General features: G+C 44.3%; 1 protein-coding gene across 2 annotated transcripts in view; it reads left to right on the top strand.

Moving 5' to 3' along the window:
* Nucleotides 1–23,838, top strand: part of LOC309696401 (voltage-gated potassium channel subunit beta-2-like) — a 248,267-nt gene that overhangs the window by 148,307 nt on the left and 76,122 nt on the right. For both annotated transcript variants that reach the window (XM_082517619.1, XM_082517618.1), the window contains 2 exons: nt 13,484–13,569; nt 20,175–20,295. In XM_082517619.1, the coding sequence (XP_082373745.1) occupies nt 13,484–13,569; nt 20,175–20,295 (207 nt within the window). The remainder of the gene's footprint in view (nt 1–13,483; nt 13,570–20,174; nt 20,296–23,838) is intronic.

Below are 23,838 nucleotides of genomic sequence, written 5' to 3'. Positions count from 1 at the left end.
ATTTATGCACCTGCTTGATTTTGTTTAAACAATTATTGCACACTTTTTGTAAATCCAGTAAACTTCTTTTCACTTCTCAAATATCACTGTGTGTCTCCTGTATGATATATTTAACTGACATTTTTTATTGTAACAACCAACGATTTATACAGGAAAATAATGTCTATTAACAAGGTTGCCCAAACTTTTGCATCCCACTGTATTAGTATATTTTGTCATTAGTATAATATGAAATAAATTCTACATGTGTCAAGTCGTGTGCCAACATTTGCTGTGTAGTAGAACTGAGACATTAGTCATTATAAAAATTTATTTGAAATAATATTAGAATTCTCAAACAGAAAAACATTAAACATAAATATATAAAATATAAGTATTTACAGAGAGACAGGAATAAAAAGGACCCAGCTGCTCTCGAAAGCAGGAACAAGGCTGAGGAGGAAATGCTCCATTGGAGACTGGTGTGGCCTCTTCAGGGACTCCAGGATGGCCAGCTCCACCGCCGATGGACCGTCCTGGGACCCGTCCCCCTCTGTGGGCCTGTAAAACAGCACAAAACACAAAGAAATGAGAAGGCTGCTACTAGATTTTAATTTCAACATTGAAAAACAAAAACAGGATATAATCAGATTGGTTGTAGATATTTAGTAAAGGTGATCACAAGGGAATCCCACCGACTAAAAAGGTATCAGTGCTTGCTGTACATACCTGTGGTGCAGCAGCAGGAGCTCAGGGAGCCAGGAGAAGCAACTGCTCTGCTGCAGAATCAGTTGGCTCTATCAATACAGTATTAAATGTTAACAGGTTGAATACAATAATCATAGAGAAAGTGTATACAGTGGTCCCTCATTTATTGCAGCAGGGGTTCTCAGAATAACTAGCCCCTGGTCACGCACTTTATACACCGTTTTCCCCACACACATGAACATTGGTCACAGTTCTCACAATTGATTCTCAAAGTGCGAACCTCTGTAGATTGCAAAACGTAAAAGTATTTTTATGCCGCGGTTTGTCTTCATCTGCCTGCCACTTTCGTGCGCCTTTTTCCCTCGCCGTGCAGGTGTCTATTTCCGAATGAGGCTCATAGTTATGGGTATTTTTGTGCTGTTTTTTCTATTGGACGTGATAGTTATCAAAACCAAACATGATAAATTTGGCAAGCGCAGGAGACACGACACGGAGGAGATTTGTCAATCAGGCTGCAGAATGCAATGCTGTACGGTGCAAAAAAAGAAAAGAAAAAGAAAATCAGCGAAAAAGCGAAGCAGTGACGGATGAACAGGGGGACCACTGTGTGCTGTTTATTAATAAACAAAATATATTCCCAGAGGTGGGACCAAGTCATTGTTTTGCAAGTCTCAAGTAAGTCTCAAGTCTTTATCCTCAAGTCTCAAGTCAAGTCTCAAGTAATGTCAGGCAAGTCAGAGTCGAGTCTCAAGTCACTGGTGTAAAAGTCCGAGTAAAGTCACAAGTCTGAAATTTTGAATTTCAAGTCCTTTCGAATCTTAAAAAAAAAAAAAAAAAAAAAAAAAAAAAAAAACGAAAAAAAGCATGTTGCAGTTATATGCTAAATGTAAATATTAGACCATGTAATTTTTAAATCTGTGTTTTTCTCAACACATGACAAAATAGTGAACTTAGAAAATATACACAAATTGTGAAATTGCACCTCTTTAAAATGCAGCTCAATTAAACCTAGCTCCAAGAATAATTTTCACCGACAGTTCTGAGATAAGCTGCATGTTATTCTTGGATGCGGTTGTAGGACCGGCTTTAAAAGCGCATGACAAAAATATCATACACATTAAAAAAAACTGCATCACCAACGTAGCCTGGACAACATTTGTGTCAGGGCTCTGTGTGCGGGCAGGCAGAGATGAGGATCCAAATGCAGGACTCGGAAAATGGAATGTAACTCAAAAAACCTCAGCTTTATTGCTGGCAGGAAAACAAACATGAAGTGAGGACGGAACACTGAGACCAAGAACACACAGGCATAAACTGATGGTACCACGCGACACTGAGCATGGGAAAACACAGGGCTTATATACACAGGGTAGTGACGGGGAAATCGGCAACAGGAGGGAGACACAGCTGGGAGAGATCAGGGCTAACGAGACAGGGGGAACAAAGCTGCACATACTAACATCAGACAGGAACAAGAACCTTCAAAGTAAAACAGGAAACAAAACACACTTTACTAAGACACAGACTAGACAGAGACAGACTTGACACTGACCAAAGGCTACTAAATGATAATCATAATCACAACAGCATCAGATCATAAATCATAATATAGAAAAACACCAAGATAACTGAAACACCAAGTACCAGAGAAACATAAAGGAAAATCCATGATGCAAAAGTACCAAAACATAATGAACTCAAAATACTGGGTCCAACGGACCCAGAACCGTGACAGTACCCCCCCTCTAAGGGCTGACTCCCAACAGCCCCAAACAAAAAAAAAGCACAACAAAGCACCAGGCCAGGGCGGGCGGAGGGGGTCCAGGATGGAGGGACAGAGCCCAAGCAAAAAAACAAGGAGCACCAGAGTCCAAAAAACGCAGGAAAGCATATCAAAAACAAAACGAAACCAGAGCTCACCAAGAGTCTACAAAAAGTCCAGGGGGCCGACCGTGCACACGGCAACGGTGGCGACGTGCGAACAGTTCTGGAGGCAGACCATGCACACGGCGACGGCGGGCAAACTCTTCTGGAGGCCGACCGTGCGGACGGCAACGGCGGCGAGGAAGCAGTTCTGGGGGCCGACCGTGCGGACGGCAACGGCGGCGAGGAAGCAGTTCTGGGGGCCGACCGTGCGGACGGCAACGGCGGCGAGGAAGCAGTTCTGGGGGCCGACCGTGCGGACGGCAACAGCGGCGAGGAAGCAGTTCTGGGGGCCGACCGTGCGGACGGCAACGGCGGCGGGAATGCAAGCCTGGAGGCCGGCCACGCGGAAGGCAGTGGCGGAAACAGAAGTCCGGATGATGCCCAACAAGCGGCCTGGCAGATGACCGACAATGTGGAGGCGGTAGGAGGGGACCCGAAGGCTGCGTGGCCCCTGCAGCCCCAGGCGAAGCGGAGGTTGGATCAGATGAGGCAGAGGCTGGGCCAAACGAAGCTGGTGATGCGGGAGCTGGACCAGACGAGGATGAGGACGCGGGAGCTGGACCAGACGACGCTGAAGCGGATGCGGAGGCTGGACCCGGCGAAGCAAATAAAGCCGAAGCCGGACCCGGCGAAGCAAATGAAGCTGAGGCCGAAGCCGGACCCGGCGAAGCAAATGAAGCTGAGGCCGGAGCCGGACCAGGCGAAGATGAAGCCGGAGCCGGACCAGGCGAAGATGAAGCCGGAGCCGGCGTGGGTGATGCTGAAGCCGGAGCCGGACCAGGCGTGGGTGATGCTGAAGCCGGAGCCGGACCAGGCGTGGGTGATGCTGAAGCCGAAGCCGAGCCAGGCGACGGCATGGGTGGAGACACGGAGGCTGCAGCTGGCGTGGATGAAGACACGGAGGCTGCTGCAGCTGGCGTGGATGAAGACACGGAGGCTGCAGCTGGCGTGGATGAAGACACGGAGGCTGCAGCTAGCGGCGGCGTGGAAGCTGGAGACGGAGGCGCTGCAGCAGGCGCCGGCATGGATGAAACTGCTGCTGCAAGCGTGGATGAGGCTGCTGGTGGAGCAGCTGGTGGCTGGACGGGCTCCTCGGGCCCCCCAGCTGACGAGGAAGGAGGCTGGACGGGCTCCTCGGGCCCCCCAGCTGACGAGGAAGGAGGCTGGACGGGCTCCTCGGGCCCTCCAGCGAGAACAGTCTCAGGACCAGTGGGCACAGGGGCCCCTGGAACACACAGGACAAAACCAGCAGGCGCACGGGCCTCTGGCAGGGACAGAACAGGACCAGCAGGCGCACGGGCCTCTGGCAGGGACAGAACAGGACCAGCAGGCGCACGGGCCTCTGGCAAACACATAGCAGACTTCAGCCGCCCAGAGCATTGACTCTGCTCAGGCAGTGACAGCCGGGTGCAGTCCTCAGCTGGGTTCCTAGCCTCCAGGGGTCCAGAGTAGGCTGAGGGCTGAAACTCAGTCTCTGGGGAGGCCCTGGAGCGCGTCACAGTCTCTGAACTGGCCAGCTTTTTAGGAATGATTACATTATCATGAGGTTTGTTGCTCTGCTTAGAACAAACTGATGAAACACAGTTCCTTTTAGATTGATTTGACTGAGCTTGTTGTACCGGGGTAGCAAGTGACACAGGGTGCAGGGCTAGCGGCTGCTGAACAGGAGGCTGAACTGAGGGTGACTGAAACAATGGTTGGGATGACGACGGTGGTGGAATTGGAGACTGAGCTTGAGGCCGGGCGGCTAACTGAGCTTGAGGCCGGGCGGCTAACTGAGCTTGAGGCGAAAGTGGTGGTGGTGGAGTTGGTGACTGGGCTACAGGCGGCTTCCGAGCAGGTGACACTGGAGACTGAGCTACAGGTGGCTGCCGAGCAGGGGACACTGGAGACTGAGCTACAGGTGGCTGCCGAGCAGGGGACACTGGAGACTGAGCTACAGACGGCTGCTGAGCAGGGGACACTGGAGACTGAGCTACAGATGGCTGCTGAGCAGGGGACTGAGCTGAAAGCGGATGGGCAGCTGACTGAATAAACATAGCTCCAGAATAAACAGATCCAGACGGAACAGTCTTAACTCCTGGATCTGAAAAAACATCAGGCGCACAGTCTTCTGAACCAATGGGAAAATAGTCATTCTTAAAACGAAAACTTTTATTTTCCCGAACCGGAGAAACATGAGCTGTAGTGTTCATGTAGCTGGCGTTCGCAGCTTTGGGGGAAACAGTCTGTCTATCCCTTGACAAAAAAGGCGAATGAAGGGAGACTCTGTCACTCACCCTAGGCGGTTGTTTGAGCTGAATCCCAGGCTCCTGCTGGAGCTGTGAGTGCTGGCTGCGTGTTCGCTGCCTCCCTGTTGAAGAGGGAGCGGCGCTGGCGGAATGTGACGAGGGAGGACTCTGCTGTGGCTGCTCCTGCTGTGATGTGGAAATGCTGGGTGAGTCAGGTGGCACGATAATAATCCCTAACATCTTGTAAAAGGCTTGTGCAGGCGTGAGCTGATTGCTTGCAGGCTCGTAGTAATCCTCCCGGGACCGGCTGGAGCGTTTTCTGCGAGACCTGGGCGTCTGCGGGGAGGAAGCAGACGAGTGGGCCGAAGGGTAGGCTGCCAGCGAGGAACGGCAGCACGGAGGCCCTCCAAGCGCTAGCCGAGTCCCGTCAAAACGGGAGCTGCGCTTCCACGGTGAGTCCGCTGGATCCATTACTGGTCGCGTCGTTCTGTCAGGGCTCTGTGTGTGGGCAGGCAGAGATGAGGATCCAAATGCAGGACTCGGAAAATGGAATGTAACTCAAAAAACCTCAGCTTTATTGCTGGCAGGAAAACAAACATGAAGTGAGGACGGAACACTGAGACCAAGAACACACAGGCATAAACTGATGGTACCACGCGACACTGAGCATGGGAAAACACAGGGCTTATATACACAGGGTAGTAACGGGGAAATCGGCAACAGGAGGGAGACACAGCTGGGAGAGATCAGGGCTAACGAGACAGGGGGAACAAAGCTGCACATACTAACATCAGACAGGAACAAGAACCTTCAAAGTAAAACAGGAAACAAAACACACTTTACTAAGACACAGACTAGACAGAGACAGACTTGACACTGACCAAAGGCTACTAAATGATAATCATAATCACAACAGCATCAGATCATAAATCATAATATAGAAAAACACCAAGATAACTGAAACACCAAGTACCAGAGAAACATAAAGGAAAATCCATGATGCAAAAGTACCAAAACATAATGAACTCAAAATACTGGGTCCAACGGACCCAGAACCATGACAATATGCTAGTTAGATGAAGTCAGCTATCTCATCGTAGCATATTTATATGCATATTTATAATTATACGCTTCTTGGAGTGTGTGCATATACTCATGAAGTTTAGTAACTTCCGGTCACTGCAACAAGCCCAGGTACAGTTTACCGACGGATGGGTGCAGGACCTTGAAACGCACCGTGTAGAACGAAAGACCATCGTACCTATCATAAGTTTACCAGTCTCACAAATTGTCTTCATAAATACACATTCGTTAACAGTTTATTAATATAACCTTTGAGCTCAATGGTAATTAATTAGTAGTGGAAATGATTTCTGGTAGCATCACAGAAATGTAGCAGTGACAATAATATTGTATGCTGTAATCGTACTGGGCAATTGGTGATACAAAAAAACTGTTTTATCCTGTGAATAAAAGTATGTGTTTTTGTCAATGTACCATAATAACAGAAGCGAAACGCAATATTGTGTCAGGACAATTCACTATTTATGCACAATAAACAAAGGAGCATAGCGCTACAATTTCTGTTCAGCGTCAGACGTGCTTGTAACCTGTATCACCAATTATGTTATGAAAATGACGTATTAACTACAACAGAAGACTTGCCTTTGTGGAAATGCTTGGAGCAGACTAACCTGTGAGCTGGAGTGTTCTGGGACGTTATATTTGATCTTTGAATGGCTGCAATCCAGGCCATCCGTTACCTGTTTGTTACTTTGGAAACATGGCTCGAAAAATTTCTCTTCAACGACGTGATCCGATAACAACCGATCTCTTTACCTGTCGGCTTCCCGTGGCTGTCATGCGACCGGCTATTGCAGTTAATAATACAACAGCTTCTTGACATTTTTGTGTTTCTTTTTATCGCTGTGTGACTGATTTCAATTGAAAGCCTGCGTGCGCTAGTACCTCTTGCCACGAGTTCCCAGAATCCTTTGCGGTTTTACCCCTGAATGACGTCACATTTTCAATCTCTATATAATATGCATGTTAAATTTTATATTTGGGGTGAAATATCAAGTCTTTTCAAGTAAACCGGTTCAAGTCCAATTCAAGTCCCAGGTCATTGGTGTAAAAGTCCAAGTCAAGTCACAAGTCTTAGAACATTTTTTCAAGTCAAGTCTAAAGTCATAAAATTAATGACTCGAGTCTGACTCGAGTCCAAGTCATGTGACTCGAGTCCACACCTCTGTATATTCCTATATGACAACATGCATAAAAGCAGAACGGTATTTGTACGTCAGTGGGAAAATAGCGGTAGCTTGCCAGCTTTTGTGCGGCTTCCCCGGGTCAGCGAAAACTTTCAAAAGAGAAATGAATGAACTTACCAGGTTGCCCGATCTCTTTACATATCTTCCTCCAAGCTCGTCCTTTATATTCCTGTCTCGGTACAGAAAGCAGCTGGTGTCGTACGGCTCCGGGTTGTTTGCTACAGCGTTGATTAGCCTTCCCTCCATTGAAGAATGGGCACGGGCTTTGGCTGGATCTGCCCCTTTGACCTAGTAAGTAACAGCCACGTCACCAGGCTCCTGATTGGTTGTCGCGGCGCGATTTGACGCTGGAGTTCAGATTTTCCCAACTCCAGCAGTAGACGCGTAACGCGCGTATGCACAAAATGCAACACAAAAACTCACGCGCTTGGTTTTTTTCGCGAGTCAAACGCTCCAAACGCGCTAGACTGACGCGCTTTTCGGGCGTTTTCGCGACGCAAATCTGCTTCCGAATTTTCACGGGAGCCGCAATCGCGGGTCATCGCGCTTTTCCATTTACTTTACGTGTAAACCTGACGCTCTATTCGCCTCCATCGCATTCGGTAAGGTCATGTCCATGATATGGTGGCTCACAGTGTCGTCTGAGAGTGGGATGGTCAATAGGTTCTTTGTAGCAGCCTCTCCGATCATCTTACGACACATTTGTACAGCAGCAGGCAAAATCAGCTCCTCTGCTATAATGAAAGACTTTTTACTCTGTGCCACAAGTCTGGATTTGAGGTAGCTAGCTTTTAAAGCAGTGAGTGAGTGACACAACAGACCGTTTCTGTATCTGCAGTCCTTACAATATAAAGTGCCTTGAGGTGATTGTTGTTATGATTTGGCGCTAAATAAATGAAACTGAATTTAGTTGCATTTTCTTTTCTCTTGAAATATTCCACTGGCTTTCTTGAGAGCGTGGGATGTTTGGTTTTGAGATGCCATTTTAATTTTGAAGACTTCAGTGCTTTGTTGGATAGCATTAGTCTACACTCCACACATTGGGCTCATGGGTACGCCGCGTTTCCTCTCTTCACAAACCCATACTTCAGGAAGTCAGGGTTGTACTTGGGAAAAAGTTTTGACTTTTGGGAGGGGAAGTTGTCCCTTTTATCTTCATTTTTGCATTTTAAGAACTCCATATATTTTTCTAACTGCAACCAGCAGGCAGAGTGTCTTCTTCTGTTTGCTTATTGAGTCCAGAGATCTTCTGCAAAGGAAACAAAACACCTTTTCCTGCACCTCCCTAACTTATCCTATTTGGGACTCTTTAATCAAAAGCATGATCCTAATTATGTTCTTAACTTATTGACTTGTATTTATATATATTCTTCAGCGTTACTCATCACTTTAAAACTCTTAAACGTCCGGTTGCTCGCTCTATTTTCCCTTATCTGATCATCACATCCTGTACACAAACTGTCGCTGCTGCAAGTTCCTCTATTCTAATCTAAAGTCACCTTTTTAACAAGAAAATCATTATAAACGCCTATTCTACTAAAAGATCCAAAAGAAAACAACCACTTTAATCAATTAAGTTTAAGCATATAAGCAATTACTCCTGCATGCATTTCATCATAGCTAAATGCTGCCTAGAAACCACTCCTGTGTATTAACACTAACTTCATTTTAAAACCTCACATTTCCTATGTTATAACCTGTTTTTGGTATAGCCTTTTTATTTCATTTTGCTCATTTTAATGTAACAATACCTTCTAATTCTAGTTTATCAGACGTAACCAAAATATATGCTTTCCTTCCTCTTTGGTCCGTCTTTAAGTTCAGCTAAATGAATTTGAGGCCTTTTGCCTGGAATCAATACTGTCATGTGTGTTTCTGGACTCTGTGTCTGTAAGCGTGTGCAATCCTTCAATAACTCATATCATCCTCACAGTAGATTGGCTAATCATAGCGCTAGCCAAAGGCTCGTGACCCTCAAGAGACGAATTGAGCCACAACTCCTTTAAAGGCACAAAATGCAATATGTATAAAAAATCATTTCTACTTATAAGCTCTCCCCTTTATCCTAAAAATAAATCTATGTAATATCTGTATGTAAGCCTACATTATAACCACTACTTCTAGAAATCAAAAAAGAAATCAAACCTGTTCTACTCCTACAACCCTCACTAATTTTCCCCAAAGCATATCTTTTTGTCAACGTGTCCCACAATTTCCCTTTAAGATTTGTATACAGCTTTAAAAACACTGGCATTGTATCTACTAAACAGGATTCAGTTCACTTTAATCCTTTAACCTTAACATAAAAATAACAGTTTCAGTTTTACCATATCCAAATGATCAAAAACCCCAAAAAGTCCTAAAATGATCCTAAATTATTAAACAATTAAATTATTAAATTCCCCCTTTATTTCGACACAAAACTAAAAATACTCAGTTTTCCCCACTCATGATTCAATCTATGTCATAAAAATAAACTTAAAACAGAAGAGTTTATCAGTCATGTGTTTCTTCAATTAATGGTAACATGAGTTACATCAAAAAACATTTCCCCTTTAGCATTTGGCATTCTCCCAACAATATACTATAATCCCATAATCTAACCCCAGTCAATAAAACAGAAATTTTCTCTGGTAAAAGCAAATTGTTTGTCCACATTTATTCATCCCCACCTTCATCCAGTCACACATTCACTCACATGCATTCACACCATATTTTTTGCTAATAGTGGAGCCTCCCGCGCAAGTGATCAGATTCTCCACCCTCAGCAAAATGAGCTCATTTATGTGTTCTATTTTCCATAGGAAAATATTTCTTATGCTTTTGGACTGGATTGACTCGCTACAATCCTTTTAGACAGGGACTTACGACCTCATCAGGTCCCCACAGGTAGCTTTCTCCTCAGCCAGTTGTAATCTGGAAAGCCCACCTTATATTTGCTCTTCCCGAGAATTTGTCAGCGCTGTTATTCACTGTTGCAGGCCTGCTTAGAACAAAAATGAGAAAAAGAGAGCTGATTATTAGCTCATGAAAACACAAACAAAATCACCTGACAGGTTTTCTCTAAGTGCACTGTTACAAAAATAATAGGCCCCTCTTAGACATGTCCATGTTTACTAAAACTCCCTCTATTAAAAACAAAAACAACAACAACCCGAACCTCACTCACAGAATCAACCCATCACCACAACAACCTCAAAAACCTTAAACACACAAGTATTGTCACCACATAATTTCACCTCCTCAATACACCGAAAGTCTTGTTAAAACCACACAATTTGCACACAACAATCACCCCCTTTATGCACTTTAGCATACTTAGATTCAACATAAGACATAACCCCCTTACAACAACATATAATCACTAAACTATAAATTTCCTATCCAAATCTGCACTCCTCTTCTGTCTGCTATGCTTCCTCTCCTGAAAGCCTCAGTCACACACACAGGAAACTCCTTCGTCACCACTCACTCCAGCTAATTTGCATACTGAGTCATATCTCAAGAAGTTGCCGTAACAAAAGAAACATATGTTTAAACATTACCAACTTATTAAATTATTTTATTTCTTTCTACAGTGATCACTAGTGTTGATCACTCAGTACCAGGGCACTCCTAAGTCACTTTTTTAAAACTACTTTAATCACTTTTTCTTTTTCCATAACTCACTCCCTTTGTCATATAGCTTCTTTGAGTTATTCCTCAACTTCAAACTCAAATGTATTTTATTAAACATTCACACCATTCTATCACTCATACAAATAGCAAGCTGTTCTTCATTGCGTATGTTTGTGTTCTCAGCCAGGTTTAATCAATGTCTATGCATTAATCTCCACGAGCTTGTCCTTGTAAGGTTAATGCATTTTCTGCTTGTGTATGTGAATTTGCATATGTTGCTTTTGCAGTGTTTCAGACTCCTGCACAATTCGCCGCTTAAGCAGTCAGTTTTCTTTCCCAAATTTGCTAACCCAAATTTTAAGTTCCCACCTTATTAACAGCATTCCTGGTCCTCAGACACAAGTTAGGGCCCACTTGTCAGGTTTATGGAGACATGGCGCTGTGAACAATTCAACCAGAAACTTGCCTTGACATATCCAGTCATGTTGACCTATAACTTTCTTCCGACCGCTGCACGTGGAAAATTGATCCAGGTCTGTTTCGCCCCTGAAGAAACACAACTAAGACATTTTCATTATTATCATGAGTACTTAAACTACCCGTTTCCCCCTCTCTGGTCAGAAATACCAACTTATGTTATGTGTATAAGTGTAAGCAGGTCTTCATTGCTTTTCCTATGTATGTTAATGTTCAGTGAGTGTAAGCTGCTTTCTTCATTGCCTCTGTATGTTATAATCAGGTTTAATTCATGCATCTTTTCACTGATTTCTTAATTCAAAACTATCTCACTTCTGATTCTTTCCAGAAATAATTTCACATGTAACACTTTGTGTATGTGTGTTTTCTATTCATTGATGTAATTGTCAGTTGTTTTCACTCTTTATTTTACCTTCTTTTTGTTTACCTCTTTAGTTTTCTGGTGGACATCTCTAAACACCATCATGAGTTCAGGCTTCAATTTCAGTCCAATTATACCCTGTGTTCTCACAGTCGAACTCGTCCGGCTTCACCTCTCACTGGTCCCCGTCCTCTTCTCTCAGTGTCCTTTTGTTGTCTTGAATTCTCCAGCAAACACAGTCCGTTTCCTCTCTGTTTCTCTTCAGTATTTTCCTTTTGGATTAAGTTCCAGCCTGGCAAAATATCACAGTCCACCGTGCATGTTTCATCACGCGGTTTCTTCTTCTCTGTTGATCCTTTCAGTCGTCGCTTTCAAGATTACTCCAAGCATGGCAAATCTGACAATCAATGTCCAGTGCTTTCCACAGTTCATTATCCCACTGTCCAACTGCCCAGCCTGTAATTTACAGTGCATGTTTCCATCTCGTGGTTCCTTCCATGCTGCTGGTCCCGTCAGTTTGGTTTCAGTGTTAACAGTTGCACTGTCTTTTGGCTGCTTGTAAATTCTTATCAAGTCCACGATGTTCTGTTGGTCTTCATCAGGAAATTAACTGTCCTTTGAGCTTCTTCTCAGGATGGTGATGGGAAGGTCAAGCTATAAAATTTTAAGCCAAAATCTGGCCTGTTTTCTCCCAATTATGCTACTCTACTGGTTTTGGTTTTGGAATGAAGACACAGTTCCAAAAGCAAATACACTTGGTCGATGCTGAGAGTGGTCCTGTTGCTGAGGTTGGTGTCATCCTGTAATCCTCCAACGCTTCTGTGACTGGGATGCAAGTGAAGAGAGATGTAACGTCGTATGAGACCATGGTTTCATCTGCCTCCATAATGACATCTCTCACCTTCTCAACAAAATCCAGGGTGTTCTGGATGTGGTGTTCAGAGCTGCCCACCAGCGAGTTGAGGATCGAAGCCAGAAACTTTTCATTTACGTGAAAAGGGAAAGACCATCTCTGAATCGAGGAGGGGGCCTAAGGGTACATCTTTCGCCATCTTACAATGCTGTGATTGCAGCCATTCCCCAACTCTCTGTGGATGGTATGGCCATTGATCAGTGGTCTTTGATCAGTGGGTTTTGGTCAGTGGTTGTTGATCAATGGTCATGAGAATTTTCATAATTATGATTAAGGAACTGATCTCCCAGTCCATTGTTCCTTCAGTGGCCTCGTTTCAGTCATTATGCAAATTTACTGTTTATAAGATTTGGGGAAACCTGCAGTCAGCTGAGACTGAAGAAGTCACTTGGATGAGTGACGAAACGTTTCTCCCACGAAACGCTACGTCCAGATGAACAGAATCAACTTTTGGAGATATTATTATTATTATTATTATTATTATTATTATTATTATCATCATCATTTCTGACTATGGATTGATTGTTCTTGTGATAGGATACAGCTTTGTGATTTTATTGAATGTTGCTTTATACCTTGGGGCGTAGGTGGGTAGGAGAAATTTGAAAAATTGTTTTGCTCCACCTGGGTTTATCCAGTAGAATGATCTATTTTATACTTGGGCAGCTGTGGTTCCAGAGGTAGAGTGAATTGGATGGTTGTTGGCTCAGTACTCTACTTGTCTACATGTCAAAGTGTCCTTTCGCAAGATACTGAATCCTGAAAAATGCCTCCAGTATAATTTTCTATTTGATATGAATAAGTGCTGGATAAGTGAACAATCTAGCCTGGTATGTCAGTAGGTTGATGTAGCAGCTTACTAAATCCTAGGCCTTAATAAATATAGACAAGGACAAGCATAAATACTATTTCATCTTACCTGAGCTTTGTTTGCTCTGTTTTCTTCAAAAAGCAATCTTAAAGTTTGTTGTTGAAACTTTACATATTTTTGTTTTGGTAGAGACAGTAAGAGCAATGACCTATGTGATCAACCAAGGCATGTCCATGTACTGGGGTACATCACGATGGACCTCAATGGAGATCACGGTAAGTTTTAAACTTAGCTGTGAATCTATCCATAGTCTGAATTATGTGAATACTGTAGATTTATTGTTGTTTTCATGTGGCTAGTGTTGGTCTGAATTAGGACTAAATAGAACAAGTTCTTAGTGTTCATTTCATAAATACATGAAATAAATCATGAAATCAGTGCAGGTGGCAAAAGTATAGACACTGTTTACTGACATAGAACACCAGATACTTGTTAAAAATACTCAGGTAAAAGTAAAAGTACTTATTGAACCTATTGACTCAAATAAAAGTGAACGTACAGGCTCAGAAAAGCATTCAAAGAATGAAAGTAAAAAGCAGGACCTGTATTAATATAATGAAATAAATTAGTGCATGGTGATACAAAAACTGCTTTTGACCTCCAAACCTAAGTAGAGCTCTGAGGTTTATTGGTCTACCCTCTACATTGGTGGGGAGGAGGTAGAAAGGGTAGAAAGCTTTAAGTTCCTCAGAGTCCACATCTCGGCTGACCTTACCTGGTCCACAAACATTTCCACCAGGTAGGGAAAGCACAACAAAGGCTGTTACCCCAGAGACTGCTAGTAAACTTCTACCCCTCCACCATCGAGAGCCTGACTTACTGCTGCACTCTCTGGTTGAACTGCTGCACGGCGGAGGCACAAGAGGAAACTGCAGCGGGTGGTGAGGGCAGCAGGGCGGGCAACTCACTAAACCCCCCTCAAAGACATTTATACTGGCAGACTTCAACAAAAAGCCAGCATCATCATCAAGGACCCCTCGCACCCTGGAGACTCACTTTTCCCCCCCTTCCCTCTGGTAAACGCTACAGGTCCATCAAGACGAAGACAAACAGACTTAATAGAAGTTTTTACCCACAAGCTTTCAAACATGCCCTACCTCAACCCTGATTGGAGGATAACTGCACTGCCAACACCCATGGACCCTATTTATAAACTGTATTTCTATGTACACTTTAAGGAGGTAGGAATGTTGGTTGCATTAAACTGTATTTATTATAACACTATTTAATATAGTTGCAACAATGTGCAATATCAACCCCCCCCCCCCACACACACACACACACACACACACACACACTCAATATGCAATATCACTGATGTGTGTGTATATATATGCAAGCGTGTATGTGGAAATATAAAGTACGCATGCATATATGTATGTATATATTTATATATGTATGTATGCATGGATGTATCTGTATATATACAGGTGTATGTATAACTTGTACATATCTTTCTTGTGTAAATGTAAATTTGTTTGTGTTATTGTGTAAATACTTATGCTATTGTGTACTTAACACACACACACAGATGCCAAACTGCTTTCCATTGTTTTTGTAACAATGACAATAAAGAGCTATTCTATTCTATTCCGAACGCGCGGCAGTGATGGCGACAGAGCACGTCCGGAGGCCGGCCACACGGAAGGCAGATGTGGCGACAGAGCACGTCCGGAGGCCGGCCACACGGAAGGCTCCTTCAGGGGGCCGGCCTCGATGGCGATCACGTCCAGCTAGAGGCCAGGAAAGCGGCCGGTGAAGGCGAGGTGGTACAGGCCGAGCTGGATCAGACGGTGGTGTAGCAACCGTAGAGGCCCCTGGGACCCTCCAGCTGAGACAGACTGCTGAACGGGCCCCTGGACCCTCCAGCAAAGACAGACACAGGACCAGCAGGCACAGAGACCTCTAGCGAGGACGGATGAGAACTAGCAGGCGCAGAGACCCCTATCAAAGACAGATCAGAACCAGCAGGTGCGGGGACCTCTGGCTGACACAAAGGTAACTTGAGCTGCGCAGGGGCCTGGCTCAGCCCAGGCAGCGCTGACATGGTGCAGTTCTTAGGGGACTGCTTAACCTCCAGGAGGCCAGAATCAGCTGGGGACTGAGACCTAGCCTCTGGGGAGACCCTGGAGTGAATAACTGCACCTAAAGCAGCTAAGTTACGAGAAACACCCTGGTTGGGAATGAGATTATCTCCCTGAATAGAGATGATGGATTGTTAAGTGGCTGACAGAACCAAAGACTGAGCTACAGGTAGCGGGGACACTGGAGACTGAGCTACAGGTAGCGGGGACACTGGAGACTGAGCTACAGGTAGTGGGGACACTGGAGACTGAGCTACAGGTAGCGGGACACTGGAGACTGAGATAGTGGCAGCTGGGCAGGTGACTCGGGCAATGCTGACTTTTTAGTCTCTAGGGGTCCACAGGCAACTGAGGGAGGAAACTCAGCCTCTGGGGAGGCCCTGGAGAACATTTCAATTACTGCAACATTACCACTTAATGTCTTTGAATGAGTGTCAGTAGTCCAAGAAATGAAACATTCGGGTGCACACTGAACAGTCTCTTGAGGTGGCAGCTTGGAAAACAAAACAGTCTTAGTATCATCAGAGCTGGGGTTAATTGTCTCTGGGTTGAAAGCCACAGCTTTAGCACACTCTGGGATAGCTGATACGGGGTTAACAGACTCAGAGAGAGTTAATCCAGGCTCAGAAGAAGCAGAAGAAACACAGCCCTTTGTTTTCTCAGAAGTCTTAAAAATACCAACCTGGGAGAGGTCACATACTATGAAGGTAGATAAGCTACGCATATTAGCTCTCATCAACACACCCCGAACAACCCCAGAAGAAAAAGTCCCAAAGGTCAAACCAGTAATATTGTCCTCTTTAATCACCACAGTCGGCCGCTCTGATATCCCGAGGTCCGACTGTGGTCAGGGGCGTTGACGGCGTAAGCACCGTTTCCCTTTCAAAGGCTGGGCCGATGGGCCGGGCAGCGAAGCATTAGTTGCTGGGTGGGTGGTAGCAGCCGGGGGTGAAGGTGAAGCTTGATCAGAAGAAATTCGGTGCGAGCAGGTGAAGTGAGCCAGGGGAGACCAGAAACCAATCGCTGTAGCCGGTTAGCCACAGCTTAGCGAAATTCTTTCCCCTCATGCTCCAATAACAAATTAATTAATTTGTCCACAGAGCTAAACACCATATAACGCAGACAAACCAGCAACTAACAGAGGCAGACGCAAGGCTTAAATACACAGAAGGATACCAAGGGAATGAAACATAGAAGGAGGGCACAGTTGGGAGTAATTAGACATGACGGGACAGGGGAAACAAAAACTAAACACACTAACATCAGCCACGGACCTTCAAAGTAAAACAGGAACTCACACATGCAAAGACACAGACTTAGAAACACTGACTTTACACAGAGGAATACACATGCAGAAATGACTAAACACTAAACTGAAGAAGAACAGAACCAAAAACCAAAGAGCAAGAAAACCAGAACCAAAATACATCACAATAATAGAAAGCACAAAACGCTGGGTCAACAGACCCAGGATCATGATTATTCTGTTCTATTCTGTTCTATTCTATTCTATTCTTTGTGAATTTACACAGCTGAATTCAGCAAGATGTAAGCAGATGTTTCGTATCTATTTTCATTCTTTACACTGACAGTATAGTGTTAACACTATCTTTATACCGGACAGTATACAATTGGTATAAAGGTGGAATTCAGTCTAATCTAAGCATCATCAGTTATAATTCAAAGTATTAATTCATCTCTGTGTGGCTGGGTGTGGTTTGTGGCTCAGCTGCAGAGGATGGATGGAACAGTGGGTTCTGGGTGTGTTGGAAGGCTAACTCACACACTTGATATCGATCATACAATCATGTCCCCCCCTTTTGAGGATGTTGCTGGGACCGGAGAGGAGATCTGTGCATGGTGTGAACCCAGATGAGGACATCTGGAAAGCTTTTGCAGGGAATGCAAATAAAACAAACTGTGTGGGTCCCAACCCAAGCCGCCAGTAATATGGACCTGTGACAGATCCAGCCAGCTGAGGTCCTGGCCCATATGGTGGGTGAGCTGGCGGCCATGCAACAGGAGCAGGCAGTGGTGTTTTACCGCCAGTTGTAACAGTGGCAGGATCAGTCTGAACCCTGGATAAAGGTGTTAGAGAGTCTGATTGCTTGGGCTGGTTCCCTGCTGACACTGCCACCAGGAGGTCTTTCAGGTCATGGCAGAGCCATGCCATTGGAGGAGGAGTGGGCACTGAGGTTGCTCCCACTGAGGTCCAACGAAGCCCAGGCAGCGCCTCTCAGCTTGCCCTTGCCCTAGGTCTCACGGCAAAAGATTATCATTAGCGTTTCCGGGAGGGCTGGATGGAGCCAGAGGACTGGCTTTTCACCTGGCATAGGCAAACAACCGGCAGCAGTCGCAATTGGCCACGAACCTCCTTCGCTCTGCCGTTGCTCCACAGGTCCCAGGTAGTGGGACTGGTGTTCTGTGTCGCTGGCCCTCCAACACCTTCCCTCTTAATGATACACTGTATGTCTCTCTAAGGTGCTGAGGGGGTATACACCAGGCTATGGTGGATGCAGATCCTGGTCCAGCAAACCCTTGTTTGGCCCAGGGCATTGTTGGAAGAAAAATTAAGTTGTGCATGGGGATGTACACATATATCCCATAGTTCTGCTGCAAATAAAATACAAGGGCAAAATGCATAGTGTAAAGGCTATAGTTAGTACATGCCTGACTAACTATAACTATATGTTATATCTGGGGACAGTTTCGCCTAGGTTTAATAATTGCATGTTTACGACCTTTAGCAGCATGTAGTGTGTGCGCTGCACTGACTGTTGAGGTGACTTTGGAACTTTATTTTTTACAATAATTATAGATGTTTTAAGGCTGTAAAACCCCTCACTACACACTTTATACACTTTTCTCAGACAGGCATCAATAGTGAGGAACCACTGTAAGCTAAATTCGAATTTGAATTGCTCAGATTGAATCTCAATTGCTCAACTCAAATAAAATTGAAAAAATAAAATTGAACTCCATCCATCCATCCATTCGCTTCCGCTTATCCTTTTCAGGGTCGCGGGGGGCGCTGGAGCCTATCCCAGCTGTCATAGGGCGAAAGGCGGGGTACACCCTGGACAGGTCGCCAGTCTGTCGCAGGGCTAACACACAGGGACAGACAACCATTCACACTCACATTCACTCGCACATTCACACCTAGTGACAATTTGGATTAATCAATTAACCTATCCCCACAAGCTGCATGTCTTTGGACGGTGGGAGGAAGCCGGAGTACCCGGAGAGAACCCACGCAAACACGGGGAGAACATGCAAACTCCACACAGAAAGACCCCAGCCTGATGGTGTAATTGAACTCAGGACCTTCTTGCTGTGCGGCAACAGTGCTAACCACCGTGCCACCGTGCTGCCTTATAATATATAAAATTGAACTCAAATTCTAAAATTGAATTTGAATTAGCCTAATTTGAAATCCAATGTACTGGTTTGAAAATGATTGTCACTAAATGAAGAAATTTATTTAAAATTGTATTCCAGTACATTCTGGTACATGTATTCCGTTACTCCCCAACACTTCATGCATCTATAGTAACATTAAATGACCAGTGGGTTGCACAGTATGGAGTGACACAGCAGTATCCAGTGTAGTGGTTTATGTGCAAACATACCATTAACACTGACACAAATACAAGAAAACAGCCTTTGAGTAGCTGTCCACTATAGTGACTACTATGCATGAAAGGGTTAAAACACTCAAACTTCAATGAAAGAGGTGATCAACACTTTTATATGCTCAAGTGCATAGTGTGGAGGACCTCATAAGGCCTTAGGGCAATCAGATGTAAAATACAACATTTATGTGTGTTTTAAATTGTAAGTCCATCACATTTGACTCCTTCTGGGGGGTGGGGGGGCCCTTGGACCTTGGGCCTCTGGGCCTGGGGCTCGGTCCACTTTGGCATGGCTAGCTGCTGGCAGAGCCCACAGGCATGTCACTGCAGCTCCCTGTGGCTTCTGCATGGTGACTGCTGGCTGACCCCACACCTAAGGCTCCTTTCAGCTCTTTCCCTGAGGGTGGCACCGTTGCCCTTCTGATGGTCCTTCTTGGGCTTTTATGCTCTGGGAACCTCTGGATGTCTGGGCCTGGATCTCCTCCATGCCTGTTTCATGCGCCGGGGACATGGCTATGGCTTCCCACAGCAGATCATTACATGGAGAAACCTTTTGAATACAAGTGTTCACACAGGTGTCCTGTGGTCCTCACAGACACAAACTATATCTTCCTTGGCTGCTACCTCAAAGCACATTGTGTGCTTGTGTGGTCTTGCATGCTGCACAATACATTCAATATTTAGTATTTACTGTTGCTTACAATTATCTACGTACTTGCAATGTTGTTGTGTTTATTGTATTGCTCTTTTTTTGCTTTTTTTTTCTCTTTTTTCGTTTTTGCTTTTCTCTCAACAGGTGATCAGGGGATTTTTACCTTTTTTTTTTTAAATGTTTTCTCTCACTGTCTCTTTCTTTCTTTCTTTCTTTCTTTCTTTCTTTCTTTCTTTCTTTCTTGTCCCCCAGTCATATGTGTCCCATCTGCAAAAATTTAAAAATTAATTAATTAATTAATTTAAAAAATCGAGAAACAAGGTTGTGCCTACATTACATGCTTCCACTTAAATGGATTGGATTACTCAGTACTTACTGAAACAGGGTCAGTTTCTTGGTGAAAATCATGGACCAATAAAAATGTTTGGTGCTTTTTCCTCTATTATTTGTAGGAGGCATACTCCGTGGCACGACAGTTCAACATGATCCCTCCAATTTGTGAACAGGCAGAGTACCACATGTTCCAAAGAGAAAAGGTTGAAGTGCACCTTCCTGAACTCTTCCACAAGATAGGTAAGCAAGCCACCACTGATGTGTACAGCATCATGTCCCGAAAATTATGACTGTTCATTCTTAACTCTAGAACACTTAATGGAGTTTGTAATCCTATCAATATTACTTGCACATGGAGAAAAATTACCTGACCTTGGTGTTCTAAATTTAATTAGTATGTTAATGCATTTTCTAAGATATTCAATCAGCAACGCTAATATCTGATCCTTGTTTATCCAAATGTTCTCTATTACATCAAAACTATCTCCACTTGTGTTGAGCACGTGTGGAGGAATGTACCTATGTGAAGTGTCGGGAAGGTTACTTTTAAAATATATTCTATTACAGATTACAAAATACATGCCTCTAAATGTATTGTGTAGTGTATTCCGTAACTTTACTCAATGAGAATAATGTATTCTGAATACTTTGGATTACTTAATATATTATCAAGCTTTTTACAACTACATGGATCTACTATTGCTATGTGATTTATTACTATTACTGAGGGTTACTCACCATACCAATACCAACTAGATCTTTAAATCTTAATATCAAATGAGTAACAGTAGGGTGGACATTAGGTAAGGCTGCGATTTTTTGCAGTGATCTTGTATAGAAAATTATTCAGCACATACACTCAACAAAAATATAAACGCAACACCTTTGTTACTGCTCCCATTCCCCATGGGATGGACGTAGAGACCTAAAATTCATTCCAGATACACAATATAACCATCCCTCCCAAACAGTGGTCACAAATCAGTCCAAATGTGTGGTAGTGGGCACATCTGCTATATTGAGATAATCCCTCCCACCTCACAGGTGTGCCACATCAGGATGCTGATCTGACATCATGAGTAGTGCACAGGTGTACCTCAGACTGCCCACAACAAAAGGCCACCCTGGAATGTGCAGTTTTTTGTGCTATTGGGGGTCTGGGGACCCAGAACCGGTCAGTATCTGGTGTGACCACCATTTGCCTCATGCAGTGCAACACATCGTCGCATGGAGTCTATCAGATTGTCAATTGTAGCCTGTGGAATGTTGGTCCACTCCACTTCAATGGCTGTGCGAGGTTGTTGGATATTCGTGGGAACTGGTACACGCTGTCGTATACGCCGGTCAAGCACATCCCGAACATGCTCAATGAGTGACATGTCCGGTGAGTATGCTGGCCATGCAAGAACTGGGACATTCTCAGCTGCCATCTGCCCTGAACAATGTGAACCATGATTCATCCGTGAAGCGCACACCTCTCCAACGTGCCAGACGCCATCGAATGTGAGCATTTGCCCACACAAGTCTGTTACGGCGACGAGCTGGAGTCAGGTCAAGACCCCGATGAGGACGATGGGCATGCAGTTGAGCGTCCCTGAGACGGTTTCTGACAGTTTGTGCAGAAATTGTTTGGTTGTGCAAACCAATTGTTCCAGCAGCTGTCTGGGTGGCTGGTCTCAGACGATCTTGGAGGTGAACCTGCTGGATGTGGAGGTCCTGGGCTGGTGTGGTTACACGAGGTCTGCGGTTGTGAGGCGGTTGGATGTGCTGCCATATTCTCTGAAACGCCTGTGGAGACGGCTTATGGTTGAGAAATGAACATTCAATGCACGGGCGACAGATCTGGTTGACATTCCTGCTGTCAGCATGCCAATTGCATGCTCCCTCATTGCTTGTGGCATCTGTGGCATTTTGCTGTGAGACAAAACTGCACATTCCAGGGTGGCCTTTTGTTGTGGGCAGTCTGAGGTACACCTGTGCACTACTCATGATGTCAGATCAGCATCCTGATGTGGCACATCTGTGAGGTGGGATGGATTATCTCAATATAGCAGATGTGCCCACTACCACACATTTGGACTGATTTGTGACCACTGTTTGGGAGGGATGGTTATATTGTGTATCTGGAATGAATTTTAGGTCTCTACGTCCATCCCATGGGGAATGGGAGCAGTAACAAAGGTGTTGCGTTTATATTTTTGTTGAGTGTATATAAAACAGGTCTGTTGCTCCGAACCGTAGTAAAGGGACCTCTGGCTAATATGTTTGATTCCGTGTCGACCTTGTAGCCGAAAGATTACAAAAGCTCATTACAAAACAAAGACAGCTTCTTCGTTAGCACTTGTCTGGGACAACTTTGCTAGCGAGAGACAGAGAGAGGCATTGAAAGGTTGCTTATTGTTTCGGAGGAAAACACGAACACAGTGTACAGTCAAGTCTTTTTGGCTGCAGTGGTTGTTATTATATTTACATGCTTCCATCTCCCGTCTCTGCTCAGTGATAACTCGTACTTTTCAACTCTCCTATTTTTGCACATAACGGGTATAGGGCAATGCTTGGAACACTCTGCTCATATCACTTTCATATTAAATAACTTTTTGAATAATAATTTTAAACAATATTTCTTCATGTGGGCCACAAGTAGGGGTGACATGGACCGCGAAATTGACACACAGGCATTAGAGCCTCTTAATGCGTGTTTTGTTTGGGATTCCACCAGTGTGGAATTACCAAAAACAGAGAGAGCAAAGCCTAACATATGAAACAGGAAAAGACCGCCATGTAATCCATTTATTTCAACAAAGTTGATAGGTTTGTAGCTTGAACCTATTCGCTGGAACGTTGAGGACAATATAATTACACAGCAAAGCAAGACACGAGTAGGCAAAGTTCTTCATGTTACTCATGCATGAGGGAGACCACTCCTTTTATTGTGGTTACATGAATATGCATAGGGTCATTAACATATGACGTCTACATACACACAAAGAGTACTTTGCCTGTGTGTGTGTGTGTGTGTGTGTGTGTGTGTGTGTGTGTGTGTGTGTGTGTGTGTGTGTGTGTGTGGTGAGGTCAAGATGTGACCCTGTGAAGAGTCTAGCGGGTCCATCTGAACAAAAGGCTCTTATACTTAAACAGATATACGTGTGTTTGCTAAACCATATATCAGAAAGAGAAGATACGATCTCTCCTAGGAGGTGTGTGATCTATGCCAGAACACTCTAGAGAGGAGTGAACGCACTCCCCTCTTCATGCTACACAGAGTTGTTACAGACCTCCTAGGATGAGACATTATTTCAATCTACAAATGATTATACACCTCTAAGCATATATGGTTAAATATTTCTAAGCATAAATGACAATCAACAAGACAAAACCTAACATTCCCCCCTTTTTGACCTTTATGCTTGAAAAGCTCCCAGTTATGATCACCTCATGTCTGACAGTGTCAATGCAAACATTTTTATATTCAGCATATGTCAAATCACCCTAAATTACCGAAAAAGTACACAGTTTAATAAATGTATTAGCAGTTATCCCATTCCTCATTGATCTCATCCAATGGCAAACTACATCCTACGAGCAAACAAAGAAATTGTTAATTTAATAGTTAAAATAAAAAAGTAACATTTTCAAAAACATCTCAGCTTGGTGGTGCTTCCTCCGGGTGTGCAAATCACATGTCTCTCTGCAGAGTGGTTTGAGTTCTGCAGGGCGTCATGAATGTCTCTTCCAGTTGTTTCCATCAGTGTCCATAGGACCAGAGTCCAAATGTATGTAGAA

This window comes from Aulonocara stuartgranti (assembly GCF_965226115.1).
Source record: "Aulonocara stuartgranti genome assembly, chromosome: 20".
NCBI lineage: Eukaryota > Metazoa > Chordata > Actinopteri > Cichliformes > Cichlidae > Aulonocara > Aulonocara stuartgranti.
The sequence above is the reverse complement of the archived record's forward strand: the minus strand, read 5'-3'. Positions and strand labels throughout refer to the sequence as shown.